We start from the raw sequence: 17,800 nt of genomic DNA on the forward strand, positions 1-17,800 counted from the left end.
ATAATTTAAGCTTTTTAGATTGCCCTTTACTGTGTGAGAGCTAGTAGCAGAGAACTAAACAGTTATCTCCTCTTCATTTGCAAATGAAAGATGAGAAGACTACAGTAAATAATATTAAAGAGAAAAAAGTGAAGCTTCTTGTATCTATTATTCTTTTCTCCCATTCTTTCTCTTCTCCTTATCCATTTATTTTATAAACTCATTGATAAGATAAGGTCACGAGAGAAAAAGGAAGAAGGAATATTTAGGAATATATTAAGAACCTACTGCAAATTTCTCAAGATCATGATTCATCATATAAATTTATGATTTAAATGATTCATCATATAAATTTAGCCCTCATGTTAAATCAAGCATGACAAACATATCACAGCTTTCTCCTATTAGCGAGAAGGCAAAACATGGAAGCCAGAGGCAACAGGAGAGTACAAGTTGGAGGAGGCAGAACATCCATAAAGGATCCCAGTTTTGATTACTACTAAAGCTCCTGTAACTGAACTCTACTGGGGTCACTGCATGGAGGATTTCAAAGACTGCATTTGAGGCAAGAAAATAAGCATGGTAGACGGGGTTCCACCTCTGTTCAGATGAATGGCAACTGGGATTCTTTGCCCTAACCTTGAATAGAAAGTTTTTCTAATTTTATATTATTCTAATAAATGGTGACATTATTTAACTTTCCTTAGGCTTGAATTACATCTTCCTTCTGATTGCTATAGCATCCAAAATAATTCATAAACTGTACCTCCATGATTTCATCAAGTGCAGATTTCTTCTTCTTCTTTTCTTTAGATTGAGCTGAGCTCTGGGAAGATTCTTTTCGTTTCACTGAAGCTGTACTCCCTAGTGTCTTGAGTGCACTTGGTCCTAAAGAACTGAAGAGAAGAACCATGCTTGTTCATAAAAACGATATACCAAAAAATGCTTTCTTTGTGCAAGATCAACAATACAGAATAAATGTTACACGGTTAATTTAGAGATCAGTCAAAACAATGAAGAGCCTGTGTGCATCTTGTGCAGGACTGTAGGCATCATAACATTTACACTGTCCTGTCTTAGTTCCCCCTGCTATCTTGTTGCCCTTTCAGTTAGAGCTACTACAATCCGTAGAGCAAACTGGAGCCAGTACAGGCCTCAGTGGTGGGCAGATCAGGGTTTGAGGGTACTTCTCTTAGGAAGTTTAAAATTCAATAATTTAAGGTTCAGATCCACATCTACACATGGGGATAATAATAGGACCCAACTCCTAGCTCTACTGTAAAGATTAAATGAGATGTTTTTACACAATCAGCATAAGTCTAGCACATTACTGTTGAAAGCAAGGTTTTTTTAAGGCCAAGATTTCAACATATCACTTAAACAGTTTTTACTACTCCTGATTGCCTAAGTGTTTAAGTCTACATTTTAAATTCTTGACTGCCAATATTCACTTATCAAAAGAATACCACTTCAGTAACTATCCTTTGACTTCTTATGTGCACGTCAGTCATTCTGATCAATTTGCTAGCAACTTGGGCCATGCTCTGTGCTTCATGTCACTGAAAATTTGCACATGCCTCATTTTATACCTACAATAATCTCTAAAATTCTTCATGGGAGTTCTTGGATCTTCCAGCTTTCTCACCTGCCCTAGCACTTAATGGAGCAAATCACACTCTACCCTGCATTATATATAATCAGTTGTATTCTATGATGCCTCTCTTATACTACATTTTTCCTGCTGTAAAGTAGCAGAACTACCTTGTAACTTCCATAAAAGATACTTAAATAATATTTGCTAACTAAATGAATCTTACCAATCTCATCATTTAATGTGTCATAAATACACAAAGCTACCATGGAAACAAAAAAGGGAAAAAGTGCGGTTGACAGAGAATACAAGAGAATTATTACTTTCCTTTATTTGGGCTTTTTAAAAAATGGTTTTAAAAACCACATTAAAATTATTAGAAAGCCAGAACACTTTAAGGACTCATATTCAGCTTGAAGTCAACTAAAATGCCTACATCTTTTCAAGAAAATTACAGTGTAAGAGTCCTTCACTGTAGTTATAGAAACTGTTTTCTCCTTATTTAACTGTAAGGCTTACATTTGCCTGTGTAAAATTTCACTTACTGGGTTTGTCTTGTAATTCAATCCAGTGAACATATTTTAAAATTCTGATATCCAGGTCTGTGACAGCTGTACATAATGTGCATTAGTTCTGAAAAGATCATGTCCATATAAAGAGAAATTACTTAACCTGTAACTTCAAACATTCTTTAGATTTAAATGTACCTTGAGTATGAATCCAACCAGAATGAATTTAGGCTTCATTCTGATTATAATCAACTACAATCTGAATATAATCAACTACAAAATCTATAAAATAGAAACTAAGAAACCTAGCAAAGAGAAAATTGGGAATAAATAGCTATTTTTGGCTCTGGTAGTAAAACTTTCTCCTTCAACATTCACCAACCACCTATTTCCTATTGTAATCAGTCAGAAAAGCTTGTTAGTCTATTGTTTTCTAAAGAGTTTTCTCTGGTTTTTGAAAATACATTTGCTCAATTTTTCTGCCTTCTTACCCCCCCCTTCTACAATTCCTCAATAGTGAATTCTCCAGATGCATCCAGAAATTACTTCAGTATTTTGATCTCAGCTAGGAAACTTTATTTTATTTAAGGTTGTCAGGTATATTTTAAAAAACTTTTATTTTTAATAAAAAAATAGGAAAAAAACTTGAATAGACTTTTTCCCAAATATACACAAGTGGCAAATAAGCACATGAAAAGATGCTCAGTGTCACTAATCATTCAGGAAATACAAATCAAAACTACCACAAAATACCACTTCACACTCATGAGGATGGCCAAAACAAAAACAGAAAATAACAAGTGTTAGCAAGGATGTGGAGAAACTGCTGGTAGAAATTTAAAATATTGTGGCTGTTGTAGGAAAACAATAGGGCAATGCCTCAAAAACAAAACAAAACAAAAAAACCTAAAACTAAATGACCATATGATCCAGCAATTTCACTTAAGGTGCCTATATGTTAAACAACTGAAAGCAGGAGCTCAAAACAGGTCTGTATACACCAGTGTTCATAGTAGTATTATGTATAATAGCCATAAGTTGGAAATAATTCAAATGTTCATCATGGGATAAACAGATAAGCAAAATGTAGAATATCCTTATAACAAGATATAAGCCTTAAAAAGGAATGAAATTCTGACCTTGGCTACAATATGGACAAACTCTGAAGACACAATGCTAAGTGAAATAATCATATGCAAAAGAAAAAATATTGCATAATTCTACTTATATGAGTTACCTAGAGCAGTCAAATTCATACAGAAGAAAAATGGAATGGTGGTACCAGAGGCTACAGAAAGGTAGATTTGGGAATTGTTTAATGGGCTTCATTTGGGATGATGCAAAAGTTTTGGAGATAAATGGTGGTGATTGTTGTATAAAAGTGTGGATTTGTTTAATATAATTGAACTGCATACTTAAAAATGGTTAAAATGAGCTGGGTGTGGTGACGCATACCTATAATCCCAGTAACGAGGGAGGTTGAGGAAACAGGATCACAGGTTAGAGGCCAGCCTCAGCAACTAAAGGAGGCAGGACCTAAGCAACTTAGTGAGAACCTGTATCAAGGTAAAGAGGCCTGGGGACATAACTCCATGGAAAGGCACACTTGGGTTCAATCCTCTCTCTCTCTCTCTTTCTCTCTCTCTCTCTCTCTCTCTCTCTCTCTCTCTGTCTCTCTCTCACACACACACACACACACACACACACACAAACACAGTAAAGGTTAAAATGATTAATTCTGTGTTATATGTGTATTTTTTTTTTTCTTTCCAGAGAAACAGGCATGCACCACCATGCCTGGCTCATTCTAGGTCTTACATATAACAGTTTTAAACCAGCAGAAAAACAAATTCCTGCCCATATAAACACAAAGCACAATTTCAGAGAAAAAAAGTTTAGGTGAGTTCTTTTAATTGTATTTTCTGAAACTCTATATACATATTCATATAGATAATTCAAACAATTTACAGAACTTAATTAAATAAAACATTTTTCCTAATATTAAGGCTTGACATTAAGGTGCTGATAGACATCCAAAGATATCAGGTCCCTATCTCTGGAATCTATAAATGTTATCTTATTTAGAAAAAAGGATATTTGCAAATCAGATGAAGTAAAACATCTTGTGATGTAGAGATTATTCCACCAGAGTGGGCCTAAAGTATAATCACCCCTGTTATTTTAAGAGACAGACACAGGGAGGCATAATCTGTAAAGGAAAAAGTGATTTTAAGAACAAGAAAAGTGTGAAGATATTTGGTCTTGAAGACTAGAAGGGTGCAACCACAAACCAAGGAAGGCTGGCAGCCACCACAAACTAGAAGAGGCAAGGACTACGTTTTTCTCTAGAGCCTCTGGAGGGAGCAGAGTCCTCTAAACACTGATTTCAGCACAGTGATGCTGATGCCAGAATTCTGACCTCCAAAGATGGTCACATTTCTGATGTTTCAAGTCTCCCTGTTTGTTCCAACAGCCACAGGGAAACTAACAAGAGTGATGGGTTTCATTGCCAGTTGAACAACCATAACATTCATCAACACCTCAGAATAACAAATAATAAAAGGAAATGGGAAGTGGAAAGTCATCAAAATCAAAATGGAGGCAATGTGTCAACCCTCACCAATCAATCAATCAATCAATCAATCTTGGAGGTTATAAAGGGTTCCTGACAATAATTATCACAAAAAAACTCTTCTAGAATCATGATCTTGCACAAAGGATGTTGCAACCTTAAACAAAAAAATACTCCTACAAGGAACTCTGCCCAGTGATTAGAAAACCTTGGATTGGTGCCACCTTTGCTATTAATCCATACAATCACAGATTTCAATATATTTTATAATCACAATTTTCAATATATTTTACACAATTTGCCTCATTGTTGCCTTTAACAACTTCCCCCTGCTTCAAGCTCCTTGAATACTCTTACAGTTTACTATGGCACATGTATGCCCATTACCCTACCACTATTCTATTCCCAAATATCATTATTCTTTAGGAACTTATACTGCACTGGGCAATAAGGAGACAGACTGAGAACTTAGTCTCTATTTTCAGAAAATCACAATATAGCAGGTAAAACAGAAAATGTACATCTCAGTCTACATTTAAACTGTGGGAAATGGGTAGGAAAATATACAGTATAACAGTAAAGCAGAAGGAGCCATAGAATGGAGAAGGATTCACAGAGAACCACAAATCTATCTATCGAAGCATTTTGTCCAAATGAGCTTTTCCTAGTCCAGCACAGTGGCACAGGCATTTAGTTCCAGACACTCAGGAGGCTGAGGCAGCAAGACCACTTGAACTGAAAACCAGAGTGAATAACACAGCAAGACCCCATCACATTCAAAAATAAAATGAAATGAGCCTTTCCTCAAACAAAAGAATCATCTTATCACAGGGAAATGAGAAAAGAACAACTGCTGAAAAACAATAAAAACAAACCAAAATGAAAACTGCAATGAGAAAAAAATGATTCACAATACTTGAAAATGCAGTAACCGACATGACATTTCATGAAAATTCTAAAGTGTATCAGATCTGTAACTGTAGCTCACCCTGATTTGGAAGACATTGCTCCTGCTGAGCTACATGCTCCTTTATTCAGGTTAAATGTGACTAGAAGAAAAAAAAAACAGTTATTTCATATACATATGTATGTAGAGTTCAGAAAATTATAATACAAGTTCTCAGACAAGATTCCACAGGCATTCACATAAAAAATCATGAACATGCTAATAAATGAGGCTAAAATGCTCCTCTCCAGAAAATGTCCTAAATGATGCTTGTAGAGATGGAAAGGACCTTACATGCCATGTTGCTGTGGCAATTGACGCTGGCTGCTGTGACATTCCATCCCCCAACACTTGCTCATAGCACTCCAACTTTTGAGTGTCATATTTCTTGGCCATGGTTCTAGGGATAGAATGCTATCTGCAGCTCTGGGGTAAATTCTGGTGGTCTAAACCAGTCAGTACAATTCCCTCTCGACTACTTTTAATTCTGGCCAGCAATATTCAAAAAGAAGTTCACTGGTGGGCTTCTAGGAAGTTTCCTTACTCCTAAGGGAACTCCAGAAGAGATGTTCTCTATCATCCTTTGGAAAATGCTGGGTCTGGATGTGATGACTAGAATGCTGGCAGCTACTTTGTGTGTTCGTATGGCATGCAGAATCATCACTGCTGAGATTCTTATCATGGAAAGATATCTCCTTATTGTTTAAGCTTATTTTATTCAATTTTGTTACTGTTGACTGAAGGCATCCTATCCAATTCATAGCATATAACCTTTTCATTTTATAGACAAGAACAATGCAAATCCTGACAAATCAAATGTCTTGTTCACTGACATGTTACTTTTTTAAAAATGTTTTTTTAGCTGTAGATGGACAAAATATCTTTATTTTTATTTGTTTATTTTTATGTGGTACTGGGGATTCAACCCAGGGCCTCATGTGTGTGAGGTGCTCTACCACTGAGCTACAACCCCAGCCCAAGACATGCTACTTTTAGCAAAGTTAGTACAAAAGAATTCATGCTTAACAAAGAGGAAAGAAAAGTTAAAATTACCTTTCTCTTCATCATTTTCTCTGCTTAATTCTGTAAAAACAGGGACCTCCTTGAGAGAGAAAAAGAGAGAGAGAGAAATAATTTAGAGTGCATTTACTATAAATATTCAATAGCTTACACTATGACTTGCTACCTATGGTACAAGACAACTCAAAGACAAAACTCTAAGATTATAATTCTAAAAAAGTATTTTTCTATACCAAATTACAGAGGTTTACCTACATTTTTATTTCTATAATAATCTATACAGAATACAACAGAAATGTGAGGCAATAAACTTTAGGAACATTAGCTAGAGGATTACTTACTTTGAAAATCAAAACCTTTCTATATTGTGGGGTAGCTTAATATAATGATTAAGAGCCTTATATTAAACAAACAAAACTGCATATCAAATCCACCTCTGTAACCTTTCAGCTTTGTAATCTCTTGTCAGTCTCATCACATTTCCTAAGCCTCAGCTCTTCTATCTTTAAGACAGAGAATGCATGTTATTAGAAGTTATTAGAAGTGTTAAATAGGATAATATGGAGAAAAAAACAGCACAGTGCTTGCCACTGTTAAGTGCCATAAATATTAATTATCGATTTTACTAATAAAAAGAAGATGTTTTTGAGATCTAGCTAAAATATTCTTTAATCAGATAGTGCTCACATAAGCTTTCACATAGTGAGGCAAAAGAACATTTTTAAAATCTTTCCTATAAAATGAGGATGGGCTTCCTTATATAATGAGGATGGGCTGATCAGTAGAATTTCTCCTGCCTTTTAAGATAAAATACTATTTGTATCTGAAAAGAACAAATAACTTGAAGGTTTTAGCAGTATTAAACCAAAATGCTAACAAACAATAATATTATTCTAAAAACTAAACTATTTTTCTCACTTTCCTTTGGATCAGAAGATGTGATTCTTATTAATTTTCACAATATGAAATTTTATTTTTTCTACTGCAAACTGAGGTTTAAATTTTAATAAAAGAAATTTAAAAATAAAGAAGCTGAGCACAGTGGCACATGCATGTAATCCCAGAGGCTTGTAAGGCTAAGGCAGGAGTACTGCAAGTTCAAAGCCAGCTTCAGCAATTTAGGAAGGCCCTAAGCAACTTAATGAGACCCTGTCACAAAATAAAAAAGGGCTTGGGATATAGCTCGGTGGTTAAGTGTCCATGGATAAAATTCCCAGTACAAAAAAAAAAATGCTGATCCATAATACTGGTCCTTATCGATGTCTTAAGTTCTATGGCCTGCAAGTTCCTGCATTACTTTTCAGGTAATGCTCACACTTAACCACTGAGCTACTCTTCAAAATAGCCTGAAACTTAAAATATGTCAAATGTTCCTCAGCAGAATAATAGTGTTGTGATCATAAAATGGGCTAATATATCTTATTAAATAATAATAATAATTTAAGGACATATGTTTAACCCTATTATACAATATACCCACGTATTAAAACATCACATGGCACCCATTAATATGTAAAATTTTGTGCTCTTATGTATAATTTTAAAAATTCATTAAAAGAATGAAACACTAATAGAAAGAACATGAAGGAAATGTATAACAGAATGTTTGAATTTAAAAAGTCACACAGGAGGCAGCCACAAATATTTGTTGAAGTAAGTACCTTGATCTAGTGATCCTAACACCTGGACCCCTTCCCTTAACCTTCCTTGCCCATTCACTGGATTTCCCTACTGATTCTTTGAAACCCCTCAGCTCAGGGTTCGTATCCACCTTCAAATTTTCTTTGCCCTTTCGGGAATGGAATCAAAGTCCATTCTCATGCTGTGTTTATCTCCAGCAGTGCATTAATCACACAGTTACAATTAGCTGAAATGATCTATTTACATGTCTTCCCATTAGGTACTATTTCAATTTTAGACATAAGGAGACTGAAGTTTACAGATTCTATGATTATTCAAGATCATGAAGTTAGGAAGGAATAAACTGAGATTTCTCTCAACTCCAAAGCCTGTGCTCTTTCTTTCTCCCCTAAGAAACACCATCTAAAAATCTCAATTTGCTGTTTGAGAAAAAAAGCCATTTTATGTTTTTAGAATTTTTACATCGCCTCTCTGGATGATACTGTTGCTCACCTGTTCTTTTCCTTCTAGACCTCTTCTCACTTGTTCTTCAATAAATTTGGCAGTTTTTTCCTCATCATCGAGGTCTTGCTTCTTCTTTTTCTCTAGTTCCAGTTGGCGGCGGATAGTTTCGGGGTCTCTATCTATATACTGAATATACCAGCCTTTTGGTGTCTCATCCACTTTGCACAAGCCTTAAAAAAAACAAACAACACCATAAATTTGCATGTAATCAAGCAAAATGTAAATATAAATGTGTTTCATCTCTGCATATTTACTCAATCATTCAAATACAATCATACACATTAAAATACAGAAATTCGTGAAGCATATGAATTTTTCATATTTCCACTTAATGAAATTCAGATATAAGTGGAATCTGTAATCTCTTTAAACAGAAAAAAACTATTCTGATTTTTATATAGTTACAATGAAGCAAAATATGTAAACAAGGGAAACATATAAATAAAGTGTTATTTTGCATAAAAATTATTCAGCGATATCTAAGTATCTAATATCCAAGAATATATGATTCTCTGTTAAAATAAAGTAACACACTGAATAAGCAATTTAATGCTATTAAATCTTTTTCTCTTTCCTTCCTAAAAAAAAAAAAAAAAGCAAATTAGTCGGGTGCAGTAATGCACACCTGTAATCCCAGCGGCTCTCGAGGCTGAGGCAGGAGGATCACAAATTCAAGACCAACCTCAGCAACTTAGTGAGAACCTAAGCAACTTAGCTAAACCCTCTCTCAAAATTAAAAAATAAAAAGGGGGGGAGGGTTGGAGATGGAGCTCAGTGTTTAAGCACCCCTGGGTTCAGGCCCCACTACCCCCACTCACCAAAAAAAGAAAAGCAAATTAAAAAAATCACCTTCAGTGACAAATCTTAGCACTGTCAAATGGACTATTCTAGATGTTAGTATTCAATATAATAAACAAAACTTATCCTAGAATAGTATACTCCTCTCCTCCAGTTTTCAAATTGCCTCATACATCCTTTTTTCCATGAATTTGGAGAGAAAATGACAATTCTTTCTCTCTGGTCAGTGATGTCATAATAACAATGTAAATAACCTCTTCTTCTCACCTTCTCTGCCCAGCCACTTGGTAAAATCAGTCAGTGTTTCCCACTGAGTGGCGTTCATATGGATGTGCTCTCGGTGGCTGATGTATTCATTGTAGACAATGTTGTTGTGGACTCTCTTAGTGCCTGAGAACAAAAGATAACACTGTTGATCCTGAGAAGTTTATAAGATTATAAAGCTATTATTTACGTAACACTTAAGATGTTTACCAAAGCGTCTTCTGAGAAGTTCTAGAAAGTCATTTCGGAATTCCCTGGTTAAGAAAGAAAGGAAAATATTAAGGTACTTTCTATAAATATACAGTATTATCTTCCTGACATTTAAGCAATCATACACTTTTAATGTTCATATGAAACATCTATGTGATTATCTGTTAGAATCTTTCACAAGGAAGGAACTCCAAAAGATAGAGCTTTCAAGGATCAAAGTTAAAAGTCAGTTTGGAGTTGAAATGTTGTTTTGGTAAAGCGACCATAGGAAAAGTTACCACATATCTTTGGAGAGGGTCCTTTACAAAGTCTTCTAGTGCTACTAAATGTGGTATTATATCCCCATTTTACTTATGATAACAAAAATGCCTTTATTCCAGATGAAATTGGCACTTAGCAGGTTCCATTTAAGTAGGTACACTGTATTAAGTGCTAGAAAAACACAAGTGAACAAAATACAAATTTTGATCTTTTTTTTAAAAAATTTTATTGTTGGTTGTTCAAAACATTACATAGTTCTTGATATATCATATTTCACACTTTGATTCAAGTGGGTTATGAACTCCCATTTTTACCCCGTATACAGATTGCAGAATCACATCAGTTACACATCCATTGATTTACATATTGCCATACTAGTGTCTGTTGTATTCTGCTGCCTTTTATTTTGATCTTTAAGGAGTTTACAATTTAGTATAACAATCATAACCAAAATTAAACTAAAAAAATAAATGTAATGAAATATTTTTAATAAGGGCAGGGTGCCACGCCCGCATATAATCCCAAAGGCTTGGGAGGCTGAGGCAGAGGATGAAGAGTTCAAAGCCAGCCTCAGCAATGGCCAGGTGCTAAGCAACTCAGTGAGACTCTGCCTCTATATAAAATGAAAATAGGGCTGGGGATGTGGCTCCATGGTTGAGTGCCCTCAGTTAAATTTTATTAAAAAAAAAAAAATTAAAAGAACTGAAGGAGATGCCCAGAGGTGATTTTAATATGGACAGTGAAATATAAATGTATAAATGGACTTTCATAGGTAAAAAGGAGGTCATTTCCAACTAGCAGAGCGCTATGAAAACATCACATGCTTGAGAGATGACACTTAAGCTACTTTGGGTAAAGTTTAAGATAGAGAAAAATGAGGATGAGACTGGAAGTAGAATAGAATAAGGGGAGGGGAATAATAATAATAAGGTTAAAATTAATTTTAAGAAAATTAGTAGAGTTTGGACTCATTTTTTTAAGTACCTTGAATATCATGCTAAATAGATAAAGTTTTATACAGGCATTAGAAAAGTACTAAATAATTTAGTTTGGGAAGTAAGTTGTTAAGATCTACAAAGATAATTGTGGTGAATAGTAGAGAACAAAAATTCTCAAATGGGGCTCCCCAAACCAGCAGCATTACCATCACCATCACCTGAGAACTAGATAAAAATGCAAAATCTCTAGCCCATTCCAGATCTACTTAATCAGAACTTGGGTGTGCCATTCTGTTAAGCCCACCAGCTGACTCTGATACACACAGTGGTCTGAGAAATACTGGTATAAAACATGTACAGGAGAGGCCAAAGTTGAAGGTTGGATAGCTGGGTGAGGTAGTACATGTCTGTAATTCCAGCTACTTGGGAGGCTGAAGCAAGAGTATTGTAAGTTTGAGCTCAGCCTGGGCAATTTAGTGAGACCTTGTCTCAAAATAAAATTTGAAAAGATCTGTGAGTATAGCTCAGTGGCATTCAATCCCTAGTACCAACCTCCCCTACACACATACACACACAAGAGCTAAAGGTTGGGAGATTAGTGAGCAAGTCACCGAAAATATTCAGGTGAGAGATGCTGAGAAATACTACTAAAATTCAAGGATATTATGTAGAAGAATTGACAAGTAGGGATTCCAACAGGACTTGAGGTTTACAGTTTGGAACTCTAAGCAAATAGCAACTGGTCAAAACACATCAGGAAACAGGTTTGATAAACAGGATAGTGAGTTCAACTTTAAAAATGCTGCCTCTGGGGCTGGGGATTAGCTCCCTTGGTAGAGTGCTTGCCTTGCATGTACAAGGCCTTAGGTTCAATCCCCAGCACCAAAAAAAAAAAAAAAAAAACCAACAACAAAAACCTGACTCTGACTGAGACAGCCTTCAGAAATAAAAATTAGAGTTATCAAGGGGGAAAAAATCTGTAAATTGAGACAGATGTTAGGAATGAACTTCAAGATTTGGGAAACATCTAAATATAAAAGTAACAGTTAAAAAGAATAAGGTGACTCATGGAGACTGTTGACTCAATTGAGTGTGAAAGTCAAAGGGCACCTGGGAGAACTTTCCTGCATTTGCAGAGCGGGGAGGAAAAGAGTAGATACTGAAGAAAAAAAGCACTAAAGGAGCAGAAGTAGGAAAACCATGAAAGAACACAGAACAAAGGTTTTAATGAAGAATTGTAAGTACTGAAGAAAGATCGAGAAAGATGAAGATGAAAAAAGGCACAAGCAACTCTTCAGGAGACTCAAGAGGCACAAGTGAGCCACAGCAGCAGCAGAACAGTGAGTGCAGACAGCTCTTGCCAGGAGGGTGTTTCCTAAAGTGTGGCATGTGTCCTGGCCATATTCAAGATGGTTTTAGGTAATTCACAGAACAGCAATTTTGCCTTTGTGACTATGTTATAAAAGCAATGGAGGAAAAACCTGCCAGCAGCTTAGCACTCAAGCCAGGCAGCGGGCAGTGATGTCAAACCACACTAGCAGTCAGTGTATTCTTCACATCATGAGCTCACAGTTAAAACCAGGGAGAGTTTCATCTACAATGTCTTGGAGAAAACAGTTAAATTTATTGGATGTATTAAATCTCAATTCTCAGACATGGTTTTAGAGCTATGAGGTGAACTACTTTTTCACAGGACACTATTTTTTTCTTGAAAGAACCACTGACACGTAAAGTATCACTATTCCAAATTGGAACTTTGGAATACATTTTCTCAAATATAAACAAAATGAACCTGTCATGTGGAGGAAAACAACTAACAGTATTTGTGGCCAATGATGAAATTTGACCTTTTAAGCAACAAGTAGAATTTTGATGAATTAGTACCTGCTGCTGTGGGCTTGACATGCTTCCTGACACTTAGGGATGTTCTGGTGCCATCAATGTTGATATTAACCCAAGAAGTCCCAAGTTTCCAATTCTGCAAATATTTCAACACAATTGACACAGATGTATTAAAATAAGTTGGAAATCAGAATCAAGAACATATGTGTGTGTGTGTATATATATATATATATATATATATATGTATATATATACATGTGTATATGTTTTTTCTCAAATGTTCTAATCATTCATCTATGAACAAAACATAATAAATTATTTGAAAAATAAAAACAATAATTATTTGAAAGTTATCACAAGTGGTATATTTATTGAGTTTAAAGTTATTACAAGTAGTATATTTGTTGATCAATTCAAGTTTTGATAGGTATTCAGCATCTGGGACAATGGGACAAATGGGTTAATATGATTTGATGACATTACAGGATATAATATGCCATGATTCGGAAGATCTGTGTCATGTAATAAACTGGTACTTTTCAAATGTCTAACACATGTTACAAAATCATGCACAGGTATAAGATCCACACAAAAGATAAATCAATTAATTTTTAATTTAACAGTACAAAAACTTCACTAATCTAATTTCAGAGTCTACATTATGACTAAGCTTTAAGAAACTGCCACAGGGGCTGGGGATGTGGCTCAAGCGGTAGAGCGCTCGCCTGGCATGCGTGCGGCCCGGGTTCAATCCTCAGCACCACATACAAATAAAGATGTTGTGTCCGCCGAAAACTAAAAAATAAAAATTTCTCTCTTTCTCTCTCTTTTAAAAAAAAAAAAAAAAAGAAAGAAAGAAACTGCCACATATTTTAATTGATGCAGTATCTAAGAAGAATATCTAAAATTATCTAAAAAGATTACTAAAATATTTCTCCCTTTCTAATTATACATCTATGTAAATACTGGATATTCATGTGCTTCAAACAAAACATTTCATGACAGACTAAATGCAGAAGGAGATGTGAGAATCCAACTGCCTTCTATTAAGTCAACACTGTTTGCAAAAACAAAACATTCATGTGTTTTATTTGGAAAATATACTTTTTCATTTTAAAATGTTATTTAATATTTATTAAGTATGTTGCTATTTTCAAATGAACTAAAAATAGTATTTTAAAATTTCTCAGTTTTAAGTTTTCTTTCTTTCCTTCTCCTCCTTTTTTTCCCCCTTTTTTGCAGTGCATGGACTTGAACCTAGGCCCTCACACAAGCTTGGCAAATGCTTTACAACTGAACTACAGCCCCAGTCTTCACAGTTTTAATTTCTAACTATTGATACATAAAATCCACATAAACAAAAGCTCTATGTGGCCTTCAATCATTTTTAAGCATGTAAAGGGGTTCTCAGGTCAAAAGGAAGTTTGGAAACAAAAATACGGAAAGAAGCAAGACTAAGTATTAATAGCAATAATAATAACTAAAGGCAAATCTTGAGTACCAGGTACTCTTGAGAGCATGTGAAATATAAACTCACTTATTTTCCTAAAAGCCTTGTGAAGGGTCAACAATACTTAGAAGAGGGTGCTATTGTTAGTGTCATCTTAACAGATAAGGAAACTGAAGCTAGAAAACCTCAAGAGTTCATTCAGAAGCACTGCCCTCCACAGCTCCTAAGTAGACAAGGTCTTGAGGTCAGGAAGCTGGGAGCATAGCACAGTTCTAGTCACAACTGTGTCAGAATGAAAGTAGTTTCATAGTTTCATGTTTAAAATGGAAGGAAGGAAAGTCTAATAATTGTGAGAAAACTGTGGTAAATTTTCGAAAGAAAAATTAAAAGCTGAGCAGAGAGAGAATACAGCTATCATGTTAACATATATGGAATAATAGACCTCCAATATATAAAATATTAAGCACCTATTAAGTATTCAACTGAATAAGCTTATGAGGTAAGGATGTCTTTGAGTTACTTACTCTGAAAAATAATCCATAAACTGCTGAGGATTTTCGGAAGCAAGTAATAGCTGTCTCTGATGAGATTCAGACATACAATGACACTTGAAGCCATTCTACAAAAAATGCAAAAGTAGTAGTGAACTTCTGATTTAGGTCATCGAAATGGACTCTAAATAGACATACTGCATTGAGCTCTAAAAATCTGCTTTTTAGTGGTAATCATAAAAAAAAAAAAAACTTATCACCAGCCTAAAGTTTTTAAATTAAATTTGGAGAATTAAAAATCCTAATAAGCGGACTGGGGTTGAGGTTCGGGGGGAAAGTGCTTGCCTCACATATGTGAGGCACTTGGGTTCAATCCTCAGTGCCACATAAAAATAATAAACAAAATAAAGATATTGTGTCCATGGATAACTAGAACAAACATATTAAAAAATCCTAATAACCTACAGTACAATTTTTAGAAACTAATTTGTAAGATATTTTATTGGTGAATATTTTAGAAACTAATTTGTAAGATATTTTATTGGTGGATATGTGTCATTATGTACTTCTCAAAATCACATAGAATGGTGTGACTGTTGGAGGTTAAAAAAAAAAAAAAAACGCATAAAATATGCAACACCAAGAATGAACCACAATGTAAACTGGTCTTTGTGTATTAATATGTTGAAGCAGGTTCACCTATCATAACAAGTGCACCACTCTGCTGCAGGATGTTGGGGTCAGCTGTGCATGTGGGAGGGAGAGGTACTGGGCAATCTCTATACTGTCCAGTTGCTTGTTCCTGTGAAGCTAAGACTGCTCTAAAAATCAAGGTTTATTAAAAAGAACAAAAAGTCCCAATAATCAAATCCTATTCATGACTTTTGACCTTAGTTTGAAAAAATTGCTTTAAAAAACACTTACAGGACAACTGAAAAAATATGAAATGTGTTATTAGATGATATATGGGTATTTTTATTAATTTTGTCACATTAGTGACATATTGACATATATCGTGGTTATACAGAAAATCATACTGAAATTTTGAGATACATATTTAAGTATTAGAGGTAAAATACCCTGATGTTTATAATTTAAAATATTTCCAAAAAAAGAAAACATGGCAAAACACTTTTGTTACATCTGTGTGTTACAGAACGTATACTTGTAGTCCCCCAGAATTTATATATCGAAACTCTAATCCCCAATAGGATGGCATTAGGAAGTGGGGCCTTAAATTTAGATCAGATAGTGAGGGTAAAGCCCCATGATGGTGTTAGTTCCCTTATAAGAGCCTAGAGCTGGCCCTGTCTGCCCAAAGATACAGAGGGAAGACTGCTGTTTACAAAACAGGAACACAGCTCTTACTAGAACTGCAACCATTCCAGCCTCCTGATCTTGAACTTCCCAGCCTCCAGAACTGTGAGAAACACATTTCTATTGTTTAAAGCACTCAGTCTATTGCATTCTATTATAATAGCCCAAGGAGACTAAGACACTGGGTATGGATATAAGGATATTGGTTGTACTAGTCCCTAGTTTTCTGTGTGAGAATTTCACCTTCACTTACATAGAAAGAAGGAAATGGAAATGAAATAACTCTATCAATGTCATTCTATGAGGCCTACTTAAAATACCTTATCCCTCACAGAAGCTCTGGATTAGATTATTCCTGTTGCCTCATTGTTCTTCCATTCCCTTCCAATCTGATCTCCAGAGAAAAATGCCACACCATTAGCTGCTCTCAATTCTTCAGTGGAGCCCCACCACCCACCTCAATATGGGGGAAAGTATAAGCTCTGTAGCACAATATACAAGACTTTTCAAGAAATCTGTGATTCTCTTTAGCCACTTTACCTACAATTCACTTATTTCAAACTCAACAACAATCTTACAAGTAGGAACAGATATTATTCCCACTTTATGGAGGAGTAAACAGGTATAGAGAATGATAAGTGGTTTGTCCAAGAGAACATGCTATTAAGTGGTGCTGACTTCATAATTTTGATATCTGGTCCTAGTTCATTTAGGTGTTCAATAAATGCTTGTTAGGTGAATTGTGCGAAAGAGCTTTGTTTTCCTTGTTTCCTTTGAATCACAAAGAAGTGTAAATCCTAATTGTCCTGTTTGAGAGCCAAGTCAGAGATGGTTATTATTACTGTTATCGCCCGGACGTCCTGCACTGCATTCATTATTCACGCCCCTTCAAGAACCGCAAAACCAGTGGATTTCATTTCTTTTGGGGGAGGGGGAGGGTGCAGAATGGGGAGGAATGAGGTGTCAAAGACCACTGGTGCCCCGCTAGGTCTGGAGACTGCAGGGAAGAGCAGCTCTCCTGGGCTTAGTTGACTGAGCCCAGTGCAGACCCCAAAAGCCTCGCAGCCGGGAACTCGAGCCCTGTGCTCTCATCGGCGTCTGAACTTGAACCTGGATATTCAGTGGGGCCCTCTGGGGAATATGGAGCCATCCCAGGACCACTTACCTCGTCCCGGCACTGCTTCTGGCACATCTGGCAATACCAACGCAGCTTCTGAAGTCCTTTGGATTTGATCCGGTTGGCGATGGCTTTGGGAGTAAGAAAATCTGACTTCCCCATCGTGACCACCGCAGCGACCACTTTTAGGAGCACAGTATCCGTCCAACCGGAAGCGGAACTGGGCTGGAAGGAGTAGGCGGGGCAAAGCTGACAGTCGGAAATAGGTGGGGCCTGGGAGGACCGGCCCCCCAACGCTCGCGAGACTCCTCTTTCTGGCGCGAGGAAGCCAGACCGAAGGACCAAACAGG

General features: G+C 35.8%; 1 protein-coding gene across 2 annotated transcripts in view; it reads right to left on the reverse strand.

Moving 5' to 3' along the window:
* Kin (Kin17 DNA and RNA binding protein) overlaps nt 1–17,688 on the reverse strand; it is a 28,397-nt gene extending 10,709 nt beyond the window's left edge. For both annotated transcript variants that reach the window (XM_015495189.2, XM_048812653.1), the window contains exons 1-8: nt 17,499–17,688; nt 15,050–15,144; nt 10,035–10,078; nt 9,828–9,950; nt 8,751–8,932; nt 6,651–6,699; nt 5,640–5,700; nt 746–875 (exon numbers count right to left, since the gene is read on the reverse strand). In XM_015495189.2, the coding sequence (XP_015350675.1) occupies nt 746–875; nt 5,640–5,700; nt 6,651–6,699; nt 8,751–8,932; nt 9,828–9,950; nt 10,035–10,078; nt 15,050–15,144; nt 17,499–17,612 (798 nt within the window). In that variant the 5' untranslated portion in view covers nt 17,613–17,688. The remainder of the gene's footprint in view (nt 1–745; nt 876–5,639; nt 5,701–6,650; nt 6,700–8,750; nt 8,933–9,827; nt 9,951–10,034; nt 10,079–15,049; nt 15,145–17,498) is intronic.
* Nucleotides 17,689–17,800: the final 112 nt, after the last annotated feature.

Source organism: Marmota marmota, unplaced genomic scaffold (genome assembly GCF_001458135.2).
Source record: "Marmota marmota marmota unplaced genomic scaffold, marMar, whole genome shotgun sequence".
Lineage (NCBI taxonomy): Eukaryota > Metazoa > Chordata > Mammalia > Rodentia > Sciuridae > Marmota > Marmota marmota.